The sequence below is a fragment of the Lissotriton helveticus genome, chromosome 5_1 (assembly GCF_964261635.1).
Source record: "Lissotriton helveticus chromosome 5_1, aLisHel1.1, whole genome shotgun sequence".
In the NCBI taxonomy this organism is placed as follows: Eukaryota; Metazoa; Chordata; class Amphibia; order Caudata; family Salamandridae; genus Lissotriton; species Lissotriton helveticus.
The window spans coordinates 300,943,469-300,963,419 of NC_136065.1; the positions used below are offsets into that span (position 1 = coordinate 300,943,469).

General features: G+C 45.3%; 2 protein-coding genes across 9 annotated transcripts in view; one reads left to right on the forward strand and one right to left on the reverse strand.

Moving 5' to 3' along the window:
- NMNAT1 (nicotinamide nucleotide adenylyltransferase 1) overlaps nucleotides 1-19,951 on the reverse strand; it is a 229,078-nt gene that overhangs the window by 25,374 nt on the left and 183,753 nt on the right. For 6 of the 8 annotated variants that reach the window (XM_078642274.1, XM_078642273.1, XM_078642277.1 and 3 more), the window contains 2 exons: nucleotides 11,988-12,171; nucleotides 766-902 (listed from right to left, as the gene is read on the reverse strand). In XM_078642274.1, coding sequence (XP_078498400.1) covers nucleotides 766-902; nucleotides 11,988-12,171 — 321 coding nt within the window. The remainder of the gene's footprint in view (nucleotides 1-765; nucleotides 903-11,987; nucleotides 12,172-19,951) is intronic. The other 2 variants (XM_078642279.1, XM_078642278.1) reach the window with 1 other exon arrangement.
- Nucleotides 1-19,951, forward strand: part of LOC144754468 (uncharacterized) — a 129,173-nt gene that overhangs the window by 17,747 nt on the left and 91,475 nt on the right. The gene's annotated exons all lie outside the window — the stretch shown is intronic.

Below are 19,951 nucleotides of genomic sequence, written 5' to 3' on the forward strand. Positions count from 1 at the left end.
AACAAACCAAAGCAACTGTTAGGAATAACAATGTGGTCGTGTGTATAGCAATACAAATCGTTTGGAGTTACCTCACCGAGATGTCTCATTACTTGTGACTTTTTAACATTTAAATTGGCATATTAAAAAAAAAAATTATAATAAAAATACAGCCAATATAAGCTGGCAGAAACAAATTACTGTGATCCTTTGTATAGGCGTGATGAATCAATACTTATGACTAGCAGTGAACATGCGTTGGAAGAGCAGATGTTTTCATCCCCAACCCCTTCAGTGTAGGCGGATACATTGAGATTCACAGCTCATTCTGTAATAATTCACTTGGCGCAGGATTCTCTCTTGGCTCCCTCTTTTAGACTCTAATCCTGACCCTCCAGGGGTCTCTGTACAGAAAAGGCTACTATTTTGCACATAATTTACCCTCTAAAGAAACATAAATAGCACTATCGTGTCCAGGCTGTAAAAGTAGAATGGCGAGCGGAAGGAGGGATCCAAGTAACCCTAAATGCCCTCACGCCGTTTCTGATACACTGTGACCACTTATATTGATTCTAGGTTGCCACGGGCATGTTGGCAATTATGTAATTGACGGTTTCTTTGAAATGAACAACTGAACCCGACCGCTATGTTTGAACCGCTCATTATGTACTTTATAGAATAATAGGTTTGTCATTCTGAGGGACCTAAACGTTTTTCTTTTTCGTGTACACAAGGGAAGAGCGAGAGCGGCATTAAAAAGTATGAAGGCCATTGCACTGTTGTCACCTTTTCTGTCAGAGCAAATCCTATCCGGCACGTCCTCGTGGTTTTCCAGTTGCCTTTTCCGCCCCTTCTTTACGGAAACGCCGCCGTCTGGTGGGGATTTCAAACTTTGTTCCACTGCCAGTTTCTGATGGTGGTGTCTGTAATTAGGAAAAAAAACACTCAAATATAGCAATATAACTCAAGGTTTATTTATCAAGTGAACCCTTGTAGAGAAATAATTACTTGCGCATTCAGATTGAACGTTTTGGTTACAACAGGCCGTGACACTGGGAATAATTAGGGCGCATAAAAAGTGCTAAATGTTTTTCTGCGCTATCTCCTGAATCCAGGAGTTTCAACCAAGCTAGAGAAAAACTGGTGCAACAGTGACACTTACTGGCCTACGGTTGTATAGCATTAGCTGATGTTCAGCATTGATCAAACTGACATCGTGTAGAGAGGTAACACCGCCCAGTGTCCCATCAAACATGGCACTGGCTGAGGTACAGACGGTAGCATAGTAATAAACACTTTCCAGTGACACCAAGTGTCCAACCATGGAATGATGATGACATCTTAAAGGACTGGAGAAGATAGGCACTTCAAATATCCTTCGAAATATATATTTTAACATTATTTTTGTTTTCAAACACAACACAAATTAAATGCAAGAGTAGTAAGTACATCAACACTTCAACAGATCGTAAACCAAGTGATTCATTTCTGATATTACACTCATCCCACTGCCCCCGTACTGTCTGCGTACCAAAAGTCCTCCCTGCTTGACCTGTGATATAAGGTGTGTAATACTTCGAAATGTTTTTTATACAACTATATGAGAAAAGATGACAAAAAAATACCTTTCTTCAATTATTGCACCACTTTTATATGTCTTGCTCGCCTTGCCACCAGTCAAGCTAGCCTGGCTGATGAGGGGTGATACCCCAAAACCAGTATCAGAACGCTTGTTTCCAGTCCAGGAAGGACCTGGCCTGGAAGTTGGGGCAGACTGTTCCCATGGGGAACAGGGTCAAGACGAATTTGCATATGGCCTGGTCTAAACTGGAATGGCAAGGTGAGCAAAAAAAACCTATTGATTTAGGCCCAGAACTCTGTACTGTGGTGAATGCGTGACATTGTTCAACATTCTGTCCATCAATTGTTCTTTTTGCATTTGTCACCCTGAGTGGGGCGGGCATGCCCAAATGTGGGTCCTGTGCTCTACGTGCCACTGGAGTTATGTTATGTAAATCTTTTATAGCGCACGGCTACTCCATGGAGCGTCCTGGCGCTTTTATTGTAAACCTGTAACAGATAACACAACACAAAAGATAAGAGGCCCCAACAACAGAAAAGAAGAGCGCACTAAAGAGCAAAAAGCCAGGTTTTAAGGCCCTTCCTAAAAGTCAACAGATTAGAAGAGCCACGTAGCGCCACGGGCAAGGTGTTCCAAAGCTGTGGTGCCAACAGCCTAAAAGACCGGCCTCCAATGCGGGCCCTTTTTACTCGAGGGACCACGGCAAGAAACAGTGACTCAGATCTCAGAGATCGGGCAGGATGGTAGAAAGCTAGCCTCCTTTGGAGACATTTTGCTCCAGAAGCGTGGAGAGCCTTGTGGGCCAAGGTCAAGGCCTTAAAAACTATCCGCTTCCGGATAGGCAGCCAGTGAAGCGACTGCAGAAGGCCAGAGGTTCTAGCTCGCCTGTAGAGGCCAAAAATGGCCCGCGCAGCCGAGTTCTGGACCACCTGCAGCCGCTGCAGGAGGTACTCCGGCAGGCCGAGATACAGGACATTGGAGTAGTCCAGTCTTGAACCAATTAAGGCCTGCACCGTAGTCTTCCTATGATCTTCTGAGAGCAAGGGGAGAAACTTCCGGAGCATCCTGAGGAGGCCAAAGCATGTTCCCGTTAGACCCAGGATCTGTGATCTCAACGTCAGGCCATTGTCGATCTTAATCCCCAGATTCTTTGCTAGCTGGGAAGAGCCCAGCTAGCAAGGATGATGAGGAGTAATTTTTTTTTTTGATCCGTTTATTACATTTTCACATTGAACGATACAGTTAACAAAATAAATATTGCCATATATAGTCCCAGTAGATAGTACACAAGATAGAATGTCCAACATAACATTGCCATGGCAGGACAACCCATCTACCACCAATTCAAATTTGGTAACAGTAGATATCCTACCCCATGTTTCACCTACAAATAAACTATTTTTTACATGATAGCTTATCTTGGTTGCAATGCAGTATGATCATATTACACATGCATAAATTGGTTGCTTGTACTTCACTCCACCATGTCAGGTCAATTAGCCACCAATCAAACAATCTTTTAAATAACAAAAAACCCTAAGATCATAACCAAAAGAAGAGGGGCAAGGAAGGAAAGCAGGATCCCCACTTGAGTGAGAAAGATCAGGGGGACGTTATCATGAATCGGTGCAGAATTTACTGTCGTGCATTGGCATAGTGTAAACACAATATCAATAAACAACATTCTGAGGTATAGGAGGCACTCCATAGTGTTCAGGTCACGAGGCAAGTCATAATGCAATACAGATGAAGATCAATGCGAGATAGCGGTAGGTGTGTCAGATGGTCTACCGGATTTAACAACCCCTGCAGTGCACACAGCATTGCATTCCATGCCTCAGAAAATAGGAAACTTACGAAGACCCAACCTATCTTCCCTGGATAACGATACCACCTCAGCTTTGACCCAATTCAACATGGAGTGAAACCATGCATTCAGCGGCGGGGGTTCCTTTGCCTTCCACCGGCGAGTAATAAGCTGTTTGGCTACAACTAGGTCTAGATCCAGAAACCTAGAAGAGGCTTTATGTTCTTTGCTTCTTGAAAAAATCCCTGTTATGCATACCTCCCATTTCCATGGTAACTCCCTATCTGTACTGGTACCAAACGCACGGATCACCCCATCCCAGTATGTTTGCAATGCAGGGCAATACCAGAGCATATGTAACAAATCCGCATTTGCTAGTGCACAACGAGAATAGCACGCATCCAATCTATTTAAATACTTATTAATCTGGTCTGAGGATAGGTATGCGCTGTGGACTACATAAAATTGAATACGTCTGAAGCGATAGTTTCTAGGGACCAGTCTAGGGCTTTCCAAAGCCGTAGACCAGTCCTGGTCTGAGTATGGTCTCTCCTGGTCCGCTTCTCATTTGGTACGGAACGGAGTTAAGTCCACCATGGTGTGTTCACGAATTGACTCAGCGAACCATTTCACAAAAAGTCACCCTGTGCCCATCACATGCACATATTGTATTAATGAATTGGTCTTGCCTGGGCAGAGCGTATTAAGTTGGAGCCCATGCTTTTGGCCATCTAGCATGGGGGCTCCACCTTCTAGATCGCCCTCAGTTAAAAGTCTGGGAGTACTAATTAGTGAGGATCTCTTTGAAAAGACAGGTAGGCGCGGTAGTGTCTTCTAGTTTCTTCCAGTTAAAAAAAATAAGAAAAATTGCTTGCTTTCTTTCACAGGCTGCCCTCATCCAGGTCATAATTGCCTTGGTCCTGTCTCGACTGGATTTCTCCAATAGTCTCTATTTGGGGCTCCAAATTGGAGAGTTGAAACGTCTTCAGCTGGTCCAGAATCAGGCTGCCAGATTGATTCTGGGACTTCCAAAAAGGCAATCCATTAGACCTGGGCTGAAACACTTACATTGGCTGCCTGTTGCGCAGCGAGTTGCATTCAAAACAGGGTGTATTCTATTTAAATCCTTACATGACTCTGGCCCTAAATTTATAAAAGATCTGTTCTTCAGATATAATCCATCGCGAAATCTTCGTTCTGCTCAAAAATCTTTGATTGTCCCATCTTATTTATTTATTTATTTAAAACATTTGTAAAGCGCGGCTGACAGCTTGCAGGTTTCCTGGCGCTGGTGAAAACTCTTAAACTGAGGAGACTGAAGGCGAGAAGCAAGTGAATTTAGGATTTAAGGGAATAACCAGGTTTTGATGCGTTTCCTAAAGGGGAGGAGTTGTGAGATTTGGCGGATTTCAGGAGGCAGACTGTTCCACAATTTAGCCGCTGCGACTCTGAAGGATCTGCCCCACGTCCTGACTTTGTTATATCTAGGTACAATTACCAAACAGGCAGAGGCTGAGCGTAGGGTTCTGGCAGGGGTGTACCAGGTAAACATGGCCTGCAGAGGTTTGGGCCCAGCTCCGTGCAGCGCTTTAAAGACGAGGCAGAGAGTCTTGAAAGCCACTCGTTGTTTAAGTGGGAGCCAGTGTAACTCGGCTAAGGCCGCAGTGGCTGAGGACCTCCTGGTCCAGCCAAGAACTAGCTTGGCTGCGGCCGACTGAACTCTTTGGAGACGATCCAGTAGAACAGCTGGGGACTCAAGTAAAAGCGCGTTACAATAGTCCAGGCGACTAAGAATAGTACACCTGACTATCAGCTCCCGTGCTTGTGCAGGGAGGAGTGGCATAATTTTGCGCAGGGAGCGCAGAAGAGCCGAGCAGGTTCCCACAGTTTTTGCGACCTGGGTTTCTGTGCTCAACCTATTGTTCAACGTGGCCCCTAGGTTGCGGACCGACGTGACTGGCAGAGGTTTATCTGGTGTTTCCGGAGGCCAAAAATCGCTGGGGAACTGGCGAGATATTCGGCTTCCCGCACAATACAAAACCTCAGTTTTAGAGGAATTGAATTGCAGGGAATTTTAATGTAACCACCCAGCCGTCTCCCTTAGGCAGTCATGAAATGCTGCAAGGGGGGTAGAGTCTTCTCCTTCCCAAGAGAGGATGAGCTGGGTGTCGTCCGCATAGTTGATCGTTTTTAATCTGTAAGCCTTTATTAACGTGATCAGGGGTTTAAGGTACACGTTAAAAAGGATGGGGCTGATGGATGAACCCTGGGGGACCCCGTGGGAGACAGAGGCAAAGGTGGATTGAAAAGGGGGGAGAGACACGGCCTGCCTCCTGTCCCATAGGTAAGAATGGAACCATAACAGGGCTGTGCCGTCCACCCCAGCCTCACAGAGTCTCTTCAACAGGATCCCATGGTTAACCGTATCAAAAGCGGCAGACAGGTCCAGCAGGATCAAGGCTACTGCCTGGCCCCTGTCTGCCCGCACACGAAGGTCCTCCATGGCTGTCAGGACAGCTGTTTCGGTCCCATGGGCTGGGCGAAAGCCAAATTGGAAGTCATCCAGGATCTGATTTTGCTCCAAATGAGCGGAAAGACAGGCGCTTACCCAACGTTCGGCAATCTTTGCCGGGAATGGCAAGAGGGAGATGGGCCGATAGTTAGACAAACATTCGGGGTTCAAGGAAGGTTTTTTCAATAGCGGGGTGATTAGAGCCTGCTTCCAAGGGGTTGGCACAAATCCGCAATGCAAGGATTGATTGCAGATCCTACGCAGGGTGTCAAAGAGGTCGGTACCAAAACTTTTCCAAATTTTTGGAGGCAGCGGGTCAAGAGGGGAGCCCGAGGTGATCCCGAGCGCCAGTCTTTCAAATTCAGTTTCTGGGATGGGGGGGAACTCCCGCAGCTTTTCCATAGGGGGATGACCTAAGTGCACCGAAACCGAGTCAATGGTACAGGCCCCTGACTGTTGGAACCGCATGATGGAGGGGAGGAATTCAGGTTGTGAATAATGGTTTCAATTTTATTTTTGAAAAATAACGCAAGATTGTCACAGAGTGCTTGTGTGGGTAGAGTAGTTTTTAAGGCACATTCAGGGTGGGTGAGGTTTTTGAGAATCTGAAAAATGCTTTTTGAGCTGTTAGTGGCGTTGCTGATAGTGGCACAGAAGTAGTTGGCTTTACTTTGAGCAATAGCAGTTTTATATGCCTGGAGATGGTTTTTCCAGAGTGCTTTATTAGTGTCGGAGTAGCCTTGCCTCCATTTCCTCTCGGATTGTCTGCAGGCTAGTTTGAGGGTTTTCAGAGAGTCGTTAAACCAGGGGGCTGGAGCTCTGCTCCTTGCTTTGCATTTCTTCTGCGGTGCGAGGGAATCCGTGGTAGAGGAAATTATTGAACAGAAGGCCGTAAAATTATCCTCCACCGAGTTAGTGGGGGAAAAACTGTATTCCACATTAAATACAGAGCCCGCCGATCTTAGTTTGTCCAGGGCTTTCCAATCTCTGTACAGAAAATCGGAGGTGGTGCTGCGTGGAGGCCTTCTAGCTCTGCCACAAGTAATGTGAAATTTAATAAGTGCGTGGTCGGTCCAGCACATGGGCAGGATGTCGCTCAAGTGTACTAACTGAGGGGAGGCAAAGATTAAATCCAATTGGTGCCCAGCTGTGTGGGTGGGTTTGTTAACCAATTGTGAAAGTCCTGCGCCATCACAGGAAAGTACTAGGTTGTGTAATGCACTGTCCAGGCAACCATTGGGCCAGAGATTAAAATCTCCTAGAATGATCAGCTTGTTGTGGGAAGTGGCCATATTGGTGAAGGTGGTAAGTAGCGATTGTTGCTGTGGGGCATTGAAGGCTCCCGGGGGGCGGTAACAGATAATGGCCGTGACGGTAGCACCATGGTGACAGTTTATAGAAAGGCCAAGGAGTTCCGTCCCGGCAACTGGGTCCATGTCTAAAATGCCAATCGACCAGGAGGCTCGGTAGATAACGCCCACTCCCCCACCACGGCCCTTTGGCCTGGGAAGATGCAGTATTTTAAAATCTTGAGGGCACGCCAAATCGAGGTCAATGTTACAGTCAACATGAGTCCATGTCTCGGTAAGAAATAGTGCGTCAAGGTGATGAGTGCCAATGAGCAATTGAATTTCATTGGCGTGCTTAGGCAGTGACCTAACATTGAGTAGGCCACATGTTAGTAGGCCCTTGCTAGTGAACTCATGCAGAGGGTAGGCAGTATCGGAAAATGAAAGATGACCCTCGTATGCAAAGTCTCGGAGACAGAGAAGAGACTCACGAGTTAGGTGCGGAAGAGGGGCGGCAGCTAGCGGAGGGGCCAGGGCAGGGAGGGATGCTCCGGGCACGTCCGAGGCGCGGACGAGCGCAGACGAGCTTGCCTTAAGCGCGCCTTCGGCACGCAATCGTCGCGCCCGCTGCGCTCGTCCGCTGCGCTTCCGGCAAGAACTCATGTTTTATAGTGAAAAACTATGTACGTGGGAGGGGGGGCGTGGCCAACCGAGGTGGGCGTGTCCCTCGACCAGGAAATGGCGGCAAGACGCGAGATCAGGGCAGAGACAGCAAGCAATCTGCTTCCCAGCGCTAACTAAGGTAATGCCAAGAGGATTGTGCAAAGGGGTTTTAAGAACACAATATACAATTTTAAAAGTCACAAAAATATTAAAAAAGGTTGCTCCCGGCTGCTTTGCCTCAGGAGTTTTCAGCGAGTGCAAGATGAAGCGCTAGCGGTCAGCGCGTACTTATAGGGTCCTGGGAGGGGGGGCGTGGCCAACCGAGGTGGGCGTGTCCCTCGACCAGGAAATGGCTGCAAGACGCGAGATCAGGGCAGAGACAGCAAGCAATCTGCTTCCCAGCGCTAACTAAGGTAATGCCAAGAGGATTGAGCAAAGGGGTTTTAAGAACACAATATACAATTTTAAAAGTCACAAAAATATTAAAAAAAGGTTGCTCCCGGCTGCTTTGCCTCAGGAGTTTTCAGCGAGTGAAAGATAAAAGGAAGCGCCTAGGTGGTTGCTGTTTTGACCACCTAGCAGCCACCTTCTGGAATTCCCTTCCCCTTCAATTGAAACTGAGTGGTAACCTCCTCAGCTTCAGACACTCCCTTAAAACCTGGTTGTTCTCACAGGCTTATTGCTGAGTTATTATTACCACTTTTAACTGTTGTGTTGTGTTCTCTTCTATAGCGCCATGAAGCCCTCTGGCGTACGAGCGCTTAATAAATACATATTAACATAACATTAAGAGGTGTTCACCCCACCAGCGGCACATCATGGCCGTCCAAGCGGCATGTGTCAAGAACTGACCCAGAGGGACTCCTTCCCCTACCGTTAATGAGAGGAATGGCTGTAAAGCACCTTCCCCATACAGACCTAGCTTTACCAGTAACATTACTCTGGAAATAACTGTTTTCTAGTGTTTTCAGTGCCTAGATACCTTCGGGTTATGTTGCGCTTTAGAAATCCTACATTTCATCTCCCAATGTAGATATTCCAGCCCCCAGCTAATGAGGGAGGTCTGTTGGCCGAACTCGTCCCCTCGCCGTTGGCATACCCTGTAGGGACAGAACGGGTCCGTACCGAGTAACGTGCTTGGTGAGACGCAGCGCCCTGCGAAAGCATTTCTGCGCAATCCAGACCAAAGGTGGCAGCGGCTCAGGGGATCTGTTCACAGGGTGAAAAAGGAAGAGGATCCTATCCTGGAAATACGGGGGCTTTCTTTCAGCCCCGTCAGTCAAGTGAAGCTCCTCCACCCATTTCGCATTCCACTGTATCTGGGACGCCAAAAAATAATGCTCTAAATTGGGCAAGGCCAGCCCACCCTGTGCCAAGTACAAATTCTTTAATGCTACCCTGCACCGTGTATTATTCCAGATAAAAGCCCTGATGATCCCTTCAAGGGAACAAAAGAAAGAAACAGGTAAGTAAAGCAGGAGGGTGGGAAAATAATTGAGAAGACGAGGCAACATTTTCATCTTAATCAATTCTACCCTGCCTATTACTGACAGTTTAAGCGTCTTTCAAAATTCGATTTGAGATTTTAGCCCTGTAACTGCCCTGGAGATGTTGCCATCCAGAAGATCCCAGTTATGATAGATGCGTATACCTAAGTATTGAAATGCCACCGGTTGCTAGTGGACCACCGTCCACTTCCAACAGCGGATTTTCCATTCGGGGGTGAAGGGAAAAAGACAAGATTTACCCCACTGCACACCCAACCCGGATATTAGAGCAAATAACCGCAGTGTGTCCATTATCACCCGTGGGACTGCCCGAAGATCTTTGACATAGAGTAGGATATCATCCGTATAAAGTGAGACTGCGTACAGGCCATCCCCGAGGTGTATTCCCCACTCCGGCGCCAAATTTCGCAATGCCATTGCAAAAATTAATAGGGAGAGGGGGCGCCCCTGTCGTGTACACCTTTCTATTAATATTGATGCGGAGAACCGAGTCCACAGATGCACCCGAACAGTTTGGAGCACCATATAACAACCCAATGAGGCTTAATATGTATGGCCTGAATCCAAAGCGAGGGAGCACGGCAAACAGATACGGCCACTCGACTGTATTGAACGCCTTCTCCAGTTCTAACACGACAACCTGCGTTAGGCCAATCTACTGCGGCACAGCGCATCACCCGGAATGAGCACCAACCCCTTTTTGGTCTTTATGAACCAATTGTGGAATAACTGGCGCCAATCTACCTGCTAATATGCCCGCTAAAATGTTGTAGTCCACGTTCAGTAGCGCCAAGGAGTGGTAGGCGCACGGAGACGTGGGATCCCTAGCCGGCTTAGGGAGAGTGATCAGTGTAGCTTCCGTCATTGAAGTTGGGAGGGAAAGACTCTGGATGATGAGGAGTAATACCCTAAAACCAGCACTAGGATCCTTGTTTCCAGTCCAAAGGGACCTGGCCTGGCAGATCGGGCCGGACTGTTTCCATGGGGAGCAGAGTCAAAACTGATTTGCATATGGCTGGGTCCAAAAAGGGGTGGCGTGGTGAGAAAAAAAAAACGATGTATTTAGGCCCAGATCTCTGTATTGGGGGTGAGTGTTTGACATTGTTGAGCATTCCGTCCATCATTTGTTCTTTTTGCATTTGAATCCCTATAAGTCGGCATGCTTCCTATTGATATCTTTTTACATAATTAGTTTCTGTAATAGAACATTCCTTTACCAAGACTACCATCATCATTTGCAAATCAATAAAGATTGTGCAGTTGGTATCCTCTACAAAATCTGTGTTGGCCTCTCAGGAGTTCCCTTGCCTCTTCACCAGTCCAACCAATATTCCGAATAAAGGCATGTTAAAATCCACAAAGGAACAGAGTTTAATGACATTAATATAATCATATTACACAGACCCAAGGTATTTTAGTGAGTTTACAGAAATTAGTTGAAAGACTGAAGAAATGCATATTGGACAAAATCTCCTATTTATGTGCATTACAAAATACTTATTAGAATATCTATCTGTGAGCACCTTTTTTTTATTTAGTTAAACTAACTTAAATTTCATGTGATGTTTATAATATGGAGCAACCGAAATTAATTTGACAATAATAAAAAAAACACACTAAGCTCAGGATAAAACAATCAGTAATGCTTCCAACTATTAACAACTCGTTATTCTGCCTATTAGTGCCAACTTCTCACTCTGCCAGCTGCTCACACTGCCACAAGTACCAGCTCTTCAGTCTATTCTCAAATGCCAGCGGCTCTCATTGACCACCATTTCCATCCACAGAAGCGCCTCCTCACAATGCCCTTGTGTCCAGAAAACCTTATTTAGAAGCTGAAGTGGGGATATACACTGAGTGATTGGTCAGACCTTGACCAATCCACTGAGCGAGAAGCAACGTGCCAATTTATTACATTTTTTATGCTAAGGCTTATCTAGTTCTTTCTTGCTCCTCATGTCACCTTTCTATAAAAGTATCCACCCCACCTCCTGTCCTGCTTCTCATGTTTCTTTTTGTTACATGATCCTCATTCCTTTCCTTTCTTATCCTTTTATTCTATTATTTCATTTCACTCTTATCTCAACCTCTTTACTTTAAGTCCATCCTTTCTGATCACTCTGCCATCCTCCAGTTCCTGTGTTTTTCTCTTCCCGTCTCCTCCAATCATTTCTCCAGCTCGGTCTCCTCTCTCCATCCTCTTTTCCTCTCCTGCTCGTGGGTTCAGGTCCTGAATGCTCCTCTACGCAGCTCTAACCTTCTAACAAACACAGAGCTGCCGCTACTGCCCGTTACTAATCAAAGCAGAGGCATGAGTTGAATGGACATCACAAGGACCTGGCATAGCAACTTCAACTTCTATTCCAAGTGTTCGAGAAAAAGAGTCTAATTTAAGACTAACCTCATTTTATTGATGTTTGTACTTCCTTACTAAATGCTCCTCTAGCGAGGCGGCCAATGCATTTAATGGAAAGGTTGAGTTGGATAAATATACTCCCGTTTGAAGGCTTTGACAACTTTGATAGTTTGAGAGGTTATAGCCCTGTGACTGTGTGCTTTAAAGGCATGGTTAGCAAAAAACTAAACAAACTTAACTGTACAAAAGCCAAAGATTAGAATTCTCAATGCATACTTGCTGTGTGCTTACCTGAGCACTCGCACAGTCTCCAGCCACTCATTCTGGGAAGACTCCCACGGATCCACTTGCACCCAATCTGTGTCAGCAGTAGCGAGCTGTAGCATGGCCAGTCGATGACCGGCATCAATTAGACCTTGCTTCTTGTAGCTGTCTCCAACTGGAGAGATAATGCCTTTCACTACCCTGTAGCGCCCTGTAGATGGAAAGTCAGTAAGTCTTGGAAAATTCTCAAATCATACCACAGCATCCCTCAAACTTACATGGTCATGCAACTTTTACAGCCTGGATCCAACTGCCAAACAAATGACCGGTCGATTATTCCTTCTACTGGAACCCCGGTCAAAAGGAACCACTCACCAAAGGCTCAGTCATGCCTTAGCATCCCTAGTAGAAAGCCATGTGACCTACTTACCAGCCAACCCCATGGCATCTCCTCAGATTTATTAGGATCCACCCTTAGGCATCACATAAAAATGTTTTATAACTGCAAAGAGTGCACAATTCATTTTCCATTTAGTAAGGTACATTTTGATGATGCGCATCACATACCCATCAAGAACACAACATCGGTTTCAGATTAAACGGATTATACCACAAAACACACATGCAAAGTAACAGACAAGCTTTACACAACTAAGAAAATAGGAAAATGAATATGCTCAGAAGACTTTTGCCAAAATAACCCTTAGAATAAATTCCTGAAAATATTTCCAGCACCAAGGCTTGCATTTTCCAGAGCATGCACTTTAAAATGGAAAATTCACAATATAAACATAACCTCTTCTTTTTACAACAAGCACCCGCAAAGCATAGAACCAAATGCTTGCCCCCGTCAAAGAAAAGACAAAAATCGAACAAAATATATGGGATATATGCAAGCTCATTGTAACACAAGCAGATGCAACAGCACTGCCAAAACCCAAAATGTAATTCGGCACTTACAGTGGGCAACTCTGTGCAGGAGAAAAAGGAGAACAATCGAAATTCTTTCAAAAATAAAGTATGCCACTGTCCTCAGACTGCCAATCTGTTAATGGCCGCCCACATTTTGCTGTTGTCGTTATGTTTTACTGACTAGCCTGACTAGGATCCAGCTAAATCAGGACCACAGTCTCTGTGCTTCTTCCCTAAAGTGAACATGGCGAGTACTTGGGTACACCCCACATTAGCTACTGATGTACCCTTACAAGTCCCTAATATATGGTACTATGGTAACCAGGGCATAGGTACCGCAGGGGTCCCCCAGGGGCTGAAGCATGTATTATGCCACCCATGGGAGACCACTCAAATTGTGACTCCAGGCCTGCCATTACAGCCTGTGTAAGTTGGTGCTACCACCACTTACGTCAGATATAGGTTTCCTTATATCCGAGATCACTGCACTTAAAACCTATAAGTCAATCCTGAGGCAGGCCTTTCAATCCTGAATGCGGGGTGCTCGGTTATAAGTGTGAGGGTGCCCGTGCATGAGAAGGACACCCCTACAATCCATGGAGTCCATTCTCCCAGGTTGTAAGTGCATCAGCCATAACGATATATAGAGTGCCCATGCCTCATTATGCGATGGCTCTCTCTAAACTGGCTGTATCGAACCCTGTCGTGTTTGGTATCAAACATGTTGGAATCATACCTCAACACCGTAAACGGTGTTGAGGTATGATTCCATTCAATCAAACAAACATAGCTTTATTCGGTTTCAAGTTAAGAATCCATAAAAGCACAAGAAATTAAAAATACAATTTACACGAATCATTACATTTTCAGATATGAACATAATTTACCTCAATTTAAAAATAGGCATGATACCGAAATACAGTTGTTTGAAGTGTTTAAAAGAGAAAAGAAAACCGCATTCAATTAATTGTCAATCTAAATCTCATCATAGCTTTTAAAAACATTGAGACAGAATACATTGTTATCTCGTCCTCTAACATTTGTAATCTTAATAGGGCCGGTCTGCATTGTCTCATTCCCCAGCTCTTAAGACAATTAGATACTTTCTCCTGATAGAAGTATAAAATTTGCAAAATAAGATGCAATGTATCGTAGACTGATGAGATATATCGTCACAGGGGCATAAAATCAAGGACTTTGACCAGGAGTTTACCTCAGGGAACATCAACAGTCTAAAAAAGCTCCCTGCTCTAAAACGAGTTAACAGCATCCTGGTATAACTGCGTTGTGTACAAACCAGGTATTGCTGTAAACCTTGGCCATGCCGCATCAATTGGTTTTGTATTACTGAATTCTTCTCACCCTCCAACTGCCACCTTTTGTTATCTAAAAACGATAGGCAGATTTCCTTCAACCTTTTCTTTGAAATTGATGTTAAAGAGGATGGATTTTCGAAGAATTCTGGGTGCCCAATGTCTTTGAGAAAGCGTTTTACATACTGCAGCCATTAAATTTTTGTACTCCCCTGGAGTCTCAAACAATCCTGAATGATGTCCCTGTTTAAATCTGTCTCATGCGAAACCCAGACCTTGTGCCACAGCAATACTGGGCTCACCTTTATGAGATCAGATATATAGACCAGACCTAGCGCTTTGAGGCAAACATACGTTGACGTGGGTGCAGCTAGCAAATAGCACGCAAAAGAATTTTCGCATCGCTGGATCTCTTAGGTCCGCGACCCCCCAAATGCCTGAGCCATATATCGCAGTGGACACACACTTTGATCTATAGATATCAAGCAGAATGTTTACTGGTCGATCCCCAAGCTTTATTGCAAAGTTACGAACAGCGCCAATGGCACGGGAAAAGGCGAGTTCTCTCATATTGGCTGCTGCAGCCCAGGTTCCACATCTGTCAAAGTTTATGCCTAAGTACGAAAATGTCTTTGTGGTTTCAATCTTTTTGTCTGACAGATAAATTTTACATTGGCCCTTACCCTTTTTGGAACAGCACATGCTAGAGGTTTTATTAATATTACTTTTTAGGCCTCTTGCATTCATATAACCTGAGAAAACCGCAAGAGATCTCTGGAGAGCCACCTGGGTCCTTGCCATTATAACAGCGTCGTCCGCATACAACAAAATTGGTGCTAAATTTCCTCCGATTTGTGGGTAATCTTGTTTCGCTTGCATCAAGTGGGATGCTATGCTGTTAATGTATAAGTTAAATAGGAATGGCGCCAGTATACATCCCTGGCGCACTCCTTTTCTTATAGGAAATTTAGTGGTACACTCCCCTTTGCTGCCATACCTAACCTTAGCACCTGTCCCCTGTACAGTTCTTTGATAAAGTTCAGTATGCTCCTGTCAATTCCCAGATGTGCAAGTGTGTCCCATATAATTTCGTGACTTAAGCAGTCAAAGGCTGAACTTAAGTCTACGAATGTTAAAAACAGCTTTTCCTCTTTTGCCACCACATATTTCCCAATGATAATTGCTAGGTTCAATCCTTGTTCAACCGTGCCCAGTCCAGCCTTAAAACCATATTGGAACTTTGATGAGACTCCTGTGTCCTCCGCCCATTGTTGTAGTCTGTTTAAAAATCACCCTGCTCGCAACTTTCATAAAGGAATCTAAAAGAGAAATGGGCCTATAACATTTAGGGTCGTTACGGTCACCCTTCTTGAAGATAGGGATCACAATAGCTTCCTGCCATGTGGAGGGGAAGCAGATTTTATTTATATGATTTAATACGTTAGTCAAAAGAGGGGCCCATAAGTTGGTATTTGATTTGTAGATATCAACAGGGACCCAATCTGGCCCGGGGGCCTTGCCACCAGAGCTCTCGGATATAGCTAATTCCACCTCCGATAATTCAAAATTGATATCCAGGGGGAATAAGCCCACCGGCACATGTTCCCTTTCACCGTGTGATTCAATGACCTGACTCCCGGATAGGTTATCCTTTTTATATAGTCCGGTAAAGTAGGTTACCCAGGTGACTTCCTCTATAGCTAATTCAATTTGGTATGATTTTCCCCTCAACAAAAAAAGGGGCCTTCACTGCCTTCCAAAATGTTATATTATCCTTATGGAGGCAGGCTTGATGGAGTGTCCCACGCCTCCAGCTTTATATCCCTCTTACTTTTTTTGATTGCGGAGTAGTACATGGCTCTTGTATTTTTAATCTCAATAATGCATTTGGGATCTCTTTTAAGCACCAGTTTTAAGGCTGCATGTGCTTTACTGCATTCTGAGTTGAACCATCCCTCCGCCTTGTCCCTTTGCTGTTTCCTAGGTGGCCCCTCCAAGCACTTACTAATTTCCTGGGTAATATTACAGAACGCTGAAGTCACTAAGGACTGGTTATTTGTTTCCGATAGGCAGGTCATAAAATCGGAAAACTTATTTTTTATTAGTTTCTGAAGGAATGAAGCCGGCTCAATTTTGTTCCATTTTATTGTGTAGCCGTTTCTCCTGGTTAAGTTTATCCTGTGACCATACAAGTTATTAATTATTCAATGCTTTCTCTTAGATTGTGTTTTAAAAGCTAGGGAGAAGTTAATGGGGTAATGATCACTGATTACGGTTTCCCCCGTTTTAAAATCAGTTAGATTAAATGATAGTATTTGAAACCAGGACAAAATCAATCAGGGAGTTACATCCCCTTCCATTGAATGTTGGACTAAAGTCGACCTGTGGTGTGCAGAGTTCATTGGCAAATCCTAGATCTAACTCAAACAATAAACTGTTTAATGTATTCCCGGTGAGAGTTGATATTAACTATACCACATATGTCCGTATGACCGTATTGGCATAAGGAACAGTTAAAACCACCCACCCACAAAACACGGTTCCCGAGAAGGATTCTGATTCAGACTTCTGCATCATATATAAAAGGCTTTTAAATACATTTACTATCTCACACTTTGGTACATTGTTGTAAAAATTTATCAAATTAATAGTCTCGTTCCCATCAAGTTTTATCCCTAATATCTGATAATAACTTGAATCAGAAATAAATTTTACAACCTTAACATTAGAGGTATTTGAAATATAAACACTTAGACCCCCTTTGTTCCTGCCCCTTGTCGATGACTCAGCAGCAGTATGGAATGTTCGATACCCATTTATATGCATTTCCTCTCCTCTCCCAGGTCTCTTGAAGGCAAATAACGGAGAATTTTATTATGAACAGTAGAAATGCTGGATCATTTAGTTTATTGGATAGTCCAGCCACGTTCCAAGATATAAAGGTTATTTGCTCCCCCAGTTCAGCTACCTCATGGCTTGTGGGAACATCCTCCAACAATGAGTGGTGTAGATTAGATGGAACCGATAGGTCTTCCTCTATGATGTACATGCCACCCGTCCTCTGCTCTACATCTAGTATATTGCCACCGGTTAGTGTCTCCATACTTTTGGTTCCCTGAGTATGCTTGATAGGCTGATTTGTTGGGTCGCTAATCTTTTTTCTCTTGCCTCTTCTCCACAATGTCTAACGCGTTGTCGTTGCTCAGTCAGTCCACCATTTCTAAGGCCCTAAATCTGTTTTGTAAGGGCAAGTAATTCAGTGTGTTTGATGATCCATGGTGATGTTTTCCCGCCCTCCCCTGGCGATAGTTACAAGTGACCAGGCCCCTTCCTCATCTGACAGTCGTTGGAGGATAAAAAAAACGACAATGGCTCTATCAATGATACAAGGTTATAAAGTTGTCAGAATAATCTGTGGCACAGGCTCCTGGAATGTTTGGCCCTTGCAAAGGTTTTGTGGATTCCACCAATGCAGAGAGTTGTATGCACAACTGGTCACCAACACTAGGTCTTTCAACTGTCCGTGAGCCTGATTCCACTGACGTGCTAAGCACTACTGAAGCAGACGCATATGTAGTCTCACGTGCGGGACTATGAAGATGCAGGAGACCATCATGCCTATCAACTGCATGAACACTCTTGCCGGAAGCGAGTGTTGCGGTCTGAATTTTTGTAGTAGCAACTGAATGCTGTTGATCCTCACTGAATTTGGCTGTGCTTTGGCTGCCAGAGTGTCTATTGTCGCGCCCAGATACTGCCGTATGTGGGCGGGCTGAAGGTGGGACATTGGGTAATTCAGTGAGAATCCCAGATCGTGAAGAAGGTGAATGGTGTGGGACATGTGTGCGGCACACTGCTGGGCCGACTTTGCTTGGATAAGCCAGTCGTCCAGATAAGGGTATACGTGAATGTTTGGTCTCCGCAGGGGTGCAGCCACTGTCGCCAGGCATTTCGTAAACACCCTGGGTGCTGTTGTCACTACGAAAGGGAGGACTTTGAATTGGTAATGTTGATCCTGAATGGTGAGCCGGAGGTATTTTTTGTGTGACGGGTGTAGCAGAACATGAAAGTATGCATCCTTCAGATCTAATGTTGCGAGGAAATCTCCCCGACTAAGCAACGGCAGAACCTGCTGCAATGTTAGCATGTGAAAGTGTTCCGATAGAATGTACTGGTTTAGGGGTCTTAGGTCCAGTATGGGTCTGAGGGACCAGTCCTTTTTTGGTATCAAGAAGTACAGTGAGTACACTCCTGTGCCCCTTTCCTCCATAGGCACGGGCTCGATTGCCCCTTTTTGCAGCATGACGAGTACCTCCTGCTGCAATAAGTGCAAATGCTCGGTGGACATAGGACGGTGTCTTGGGGGTATGTTGGGTGGAGTGGATATTAACTCCAGACAATAACCGTACTGGATAAGCTTTGTGACCAACCTGTTTGTGGTGATGGACTTCTCCCCCCGACCGGTGTTGTATGGTCGGGGGGCAGTGAAAAGGCGTCACTGTTTGGTAGCGGCGGAGGATCGGGAGCTGTTTCCACGACCTCTGCCCTTGGCGCTGTTCCCACGATATCCACCTCTACTTTATTTGGTGTATGTGCTTTGCACGCCACCTTTATTATACTGTGTTTGCTGGGACAGCTGGCCTCTGGAAACTCCTCTATTGTGTAAGCGACGAAAAGAACCACCCCTGAACTGCTGCGACTGGAGAGCTCCCATAGATTTCGCAGTTTGTGTCTTTTTTGATTTTTTCTAAGGTGGTGTCCACCTCAGGTCCAAATAAGTGATCAGGGTTTACAGGCTGATTTAGTATGGTGGTTTGTATCTCTGGCTTGAACCCGGAGATTCTCAGCCAGGCATGTCGCCGTAACATCACACTAGTATTAATGGCTCTGGCAGCGGTGTCCGCTGCGTCCAATGCACACTTGATAGAAGCATTGGACATAAGCTTCCCTTCCTGTATGAGCATCTCTGCTGCTTCCTTATATTCATCTGGCAAGTGTTGTAACAGGGTCTCAAGTGTGTCGTAATGGGCCCTGTCATATCTGGCTAAGAGCGCCTGAGTGTTTGAAATGCGCCAGACATTGGCCGCTTGAGCTGCTACCCTTTTCCCTGATGCTTCTAGCACTTTTGATTCTTTGTCAGGGGGAGGAGCATCACCCGTTGTTTGTGAATTTGCCCTCTTCCGGGCATTGGAAACAACTAGAGAGTCCAACGGCAACTGGCCCTTGATGTATGTAGGGTCCCCAGGCGCCGGTCTGTACTTCTTCTCAATTCTGGGGTTTAACACCCTGGCCCTCGTGGCCTCCTTGAAGATGTCACCAGCATGTTTTAAGACACCTTTTAGCATTGGAAGAGTCTTGACAGTTTTTCCAGAGGTGGAAAAGGTGTCAAACAGAAAATCCACTTCAATCGGGTCAGCATGGAGCTGGACATCATGATTTTTGGCTGCCCGTTCAATAAGCGCATTAAATGCCGCAGAGTCTTCAGTAGGCGAGGTTTTTACAGCATACACCTGACTGTCTGGGGCAGTGTGTGGATCTCCTGGGTCAGCAGCGTCTGCCCAGGGTTCATTGTGATCTTCAGGATCAGTGTCTATAGGGTAGTTGTACTCCTCATCGTCACCTCCCCCTGTCTCCCCATCTGAATAAGTGGGCGAGATAGGAGCAGTGTCTTGGCCACGTGGAGATATTGGTTCGACAAGAACGGGTGAAGTAGTGGAATCCTCCTTCTTTAATGGGATTTTATAGGACTCCATAGGCCGTTCCGGG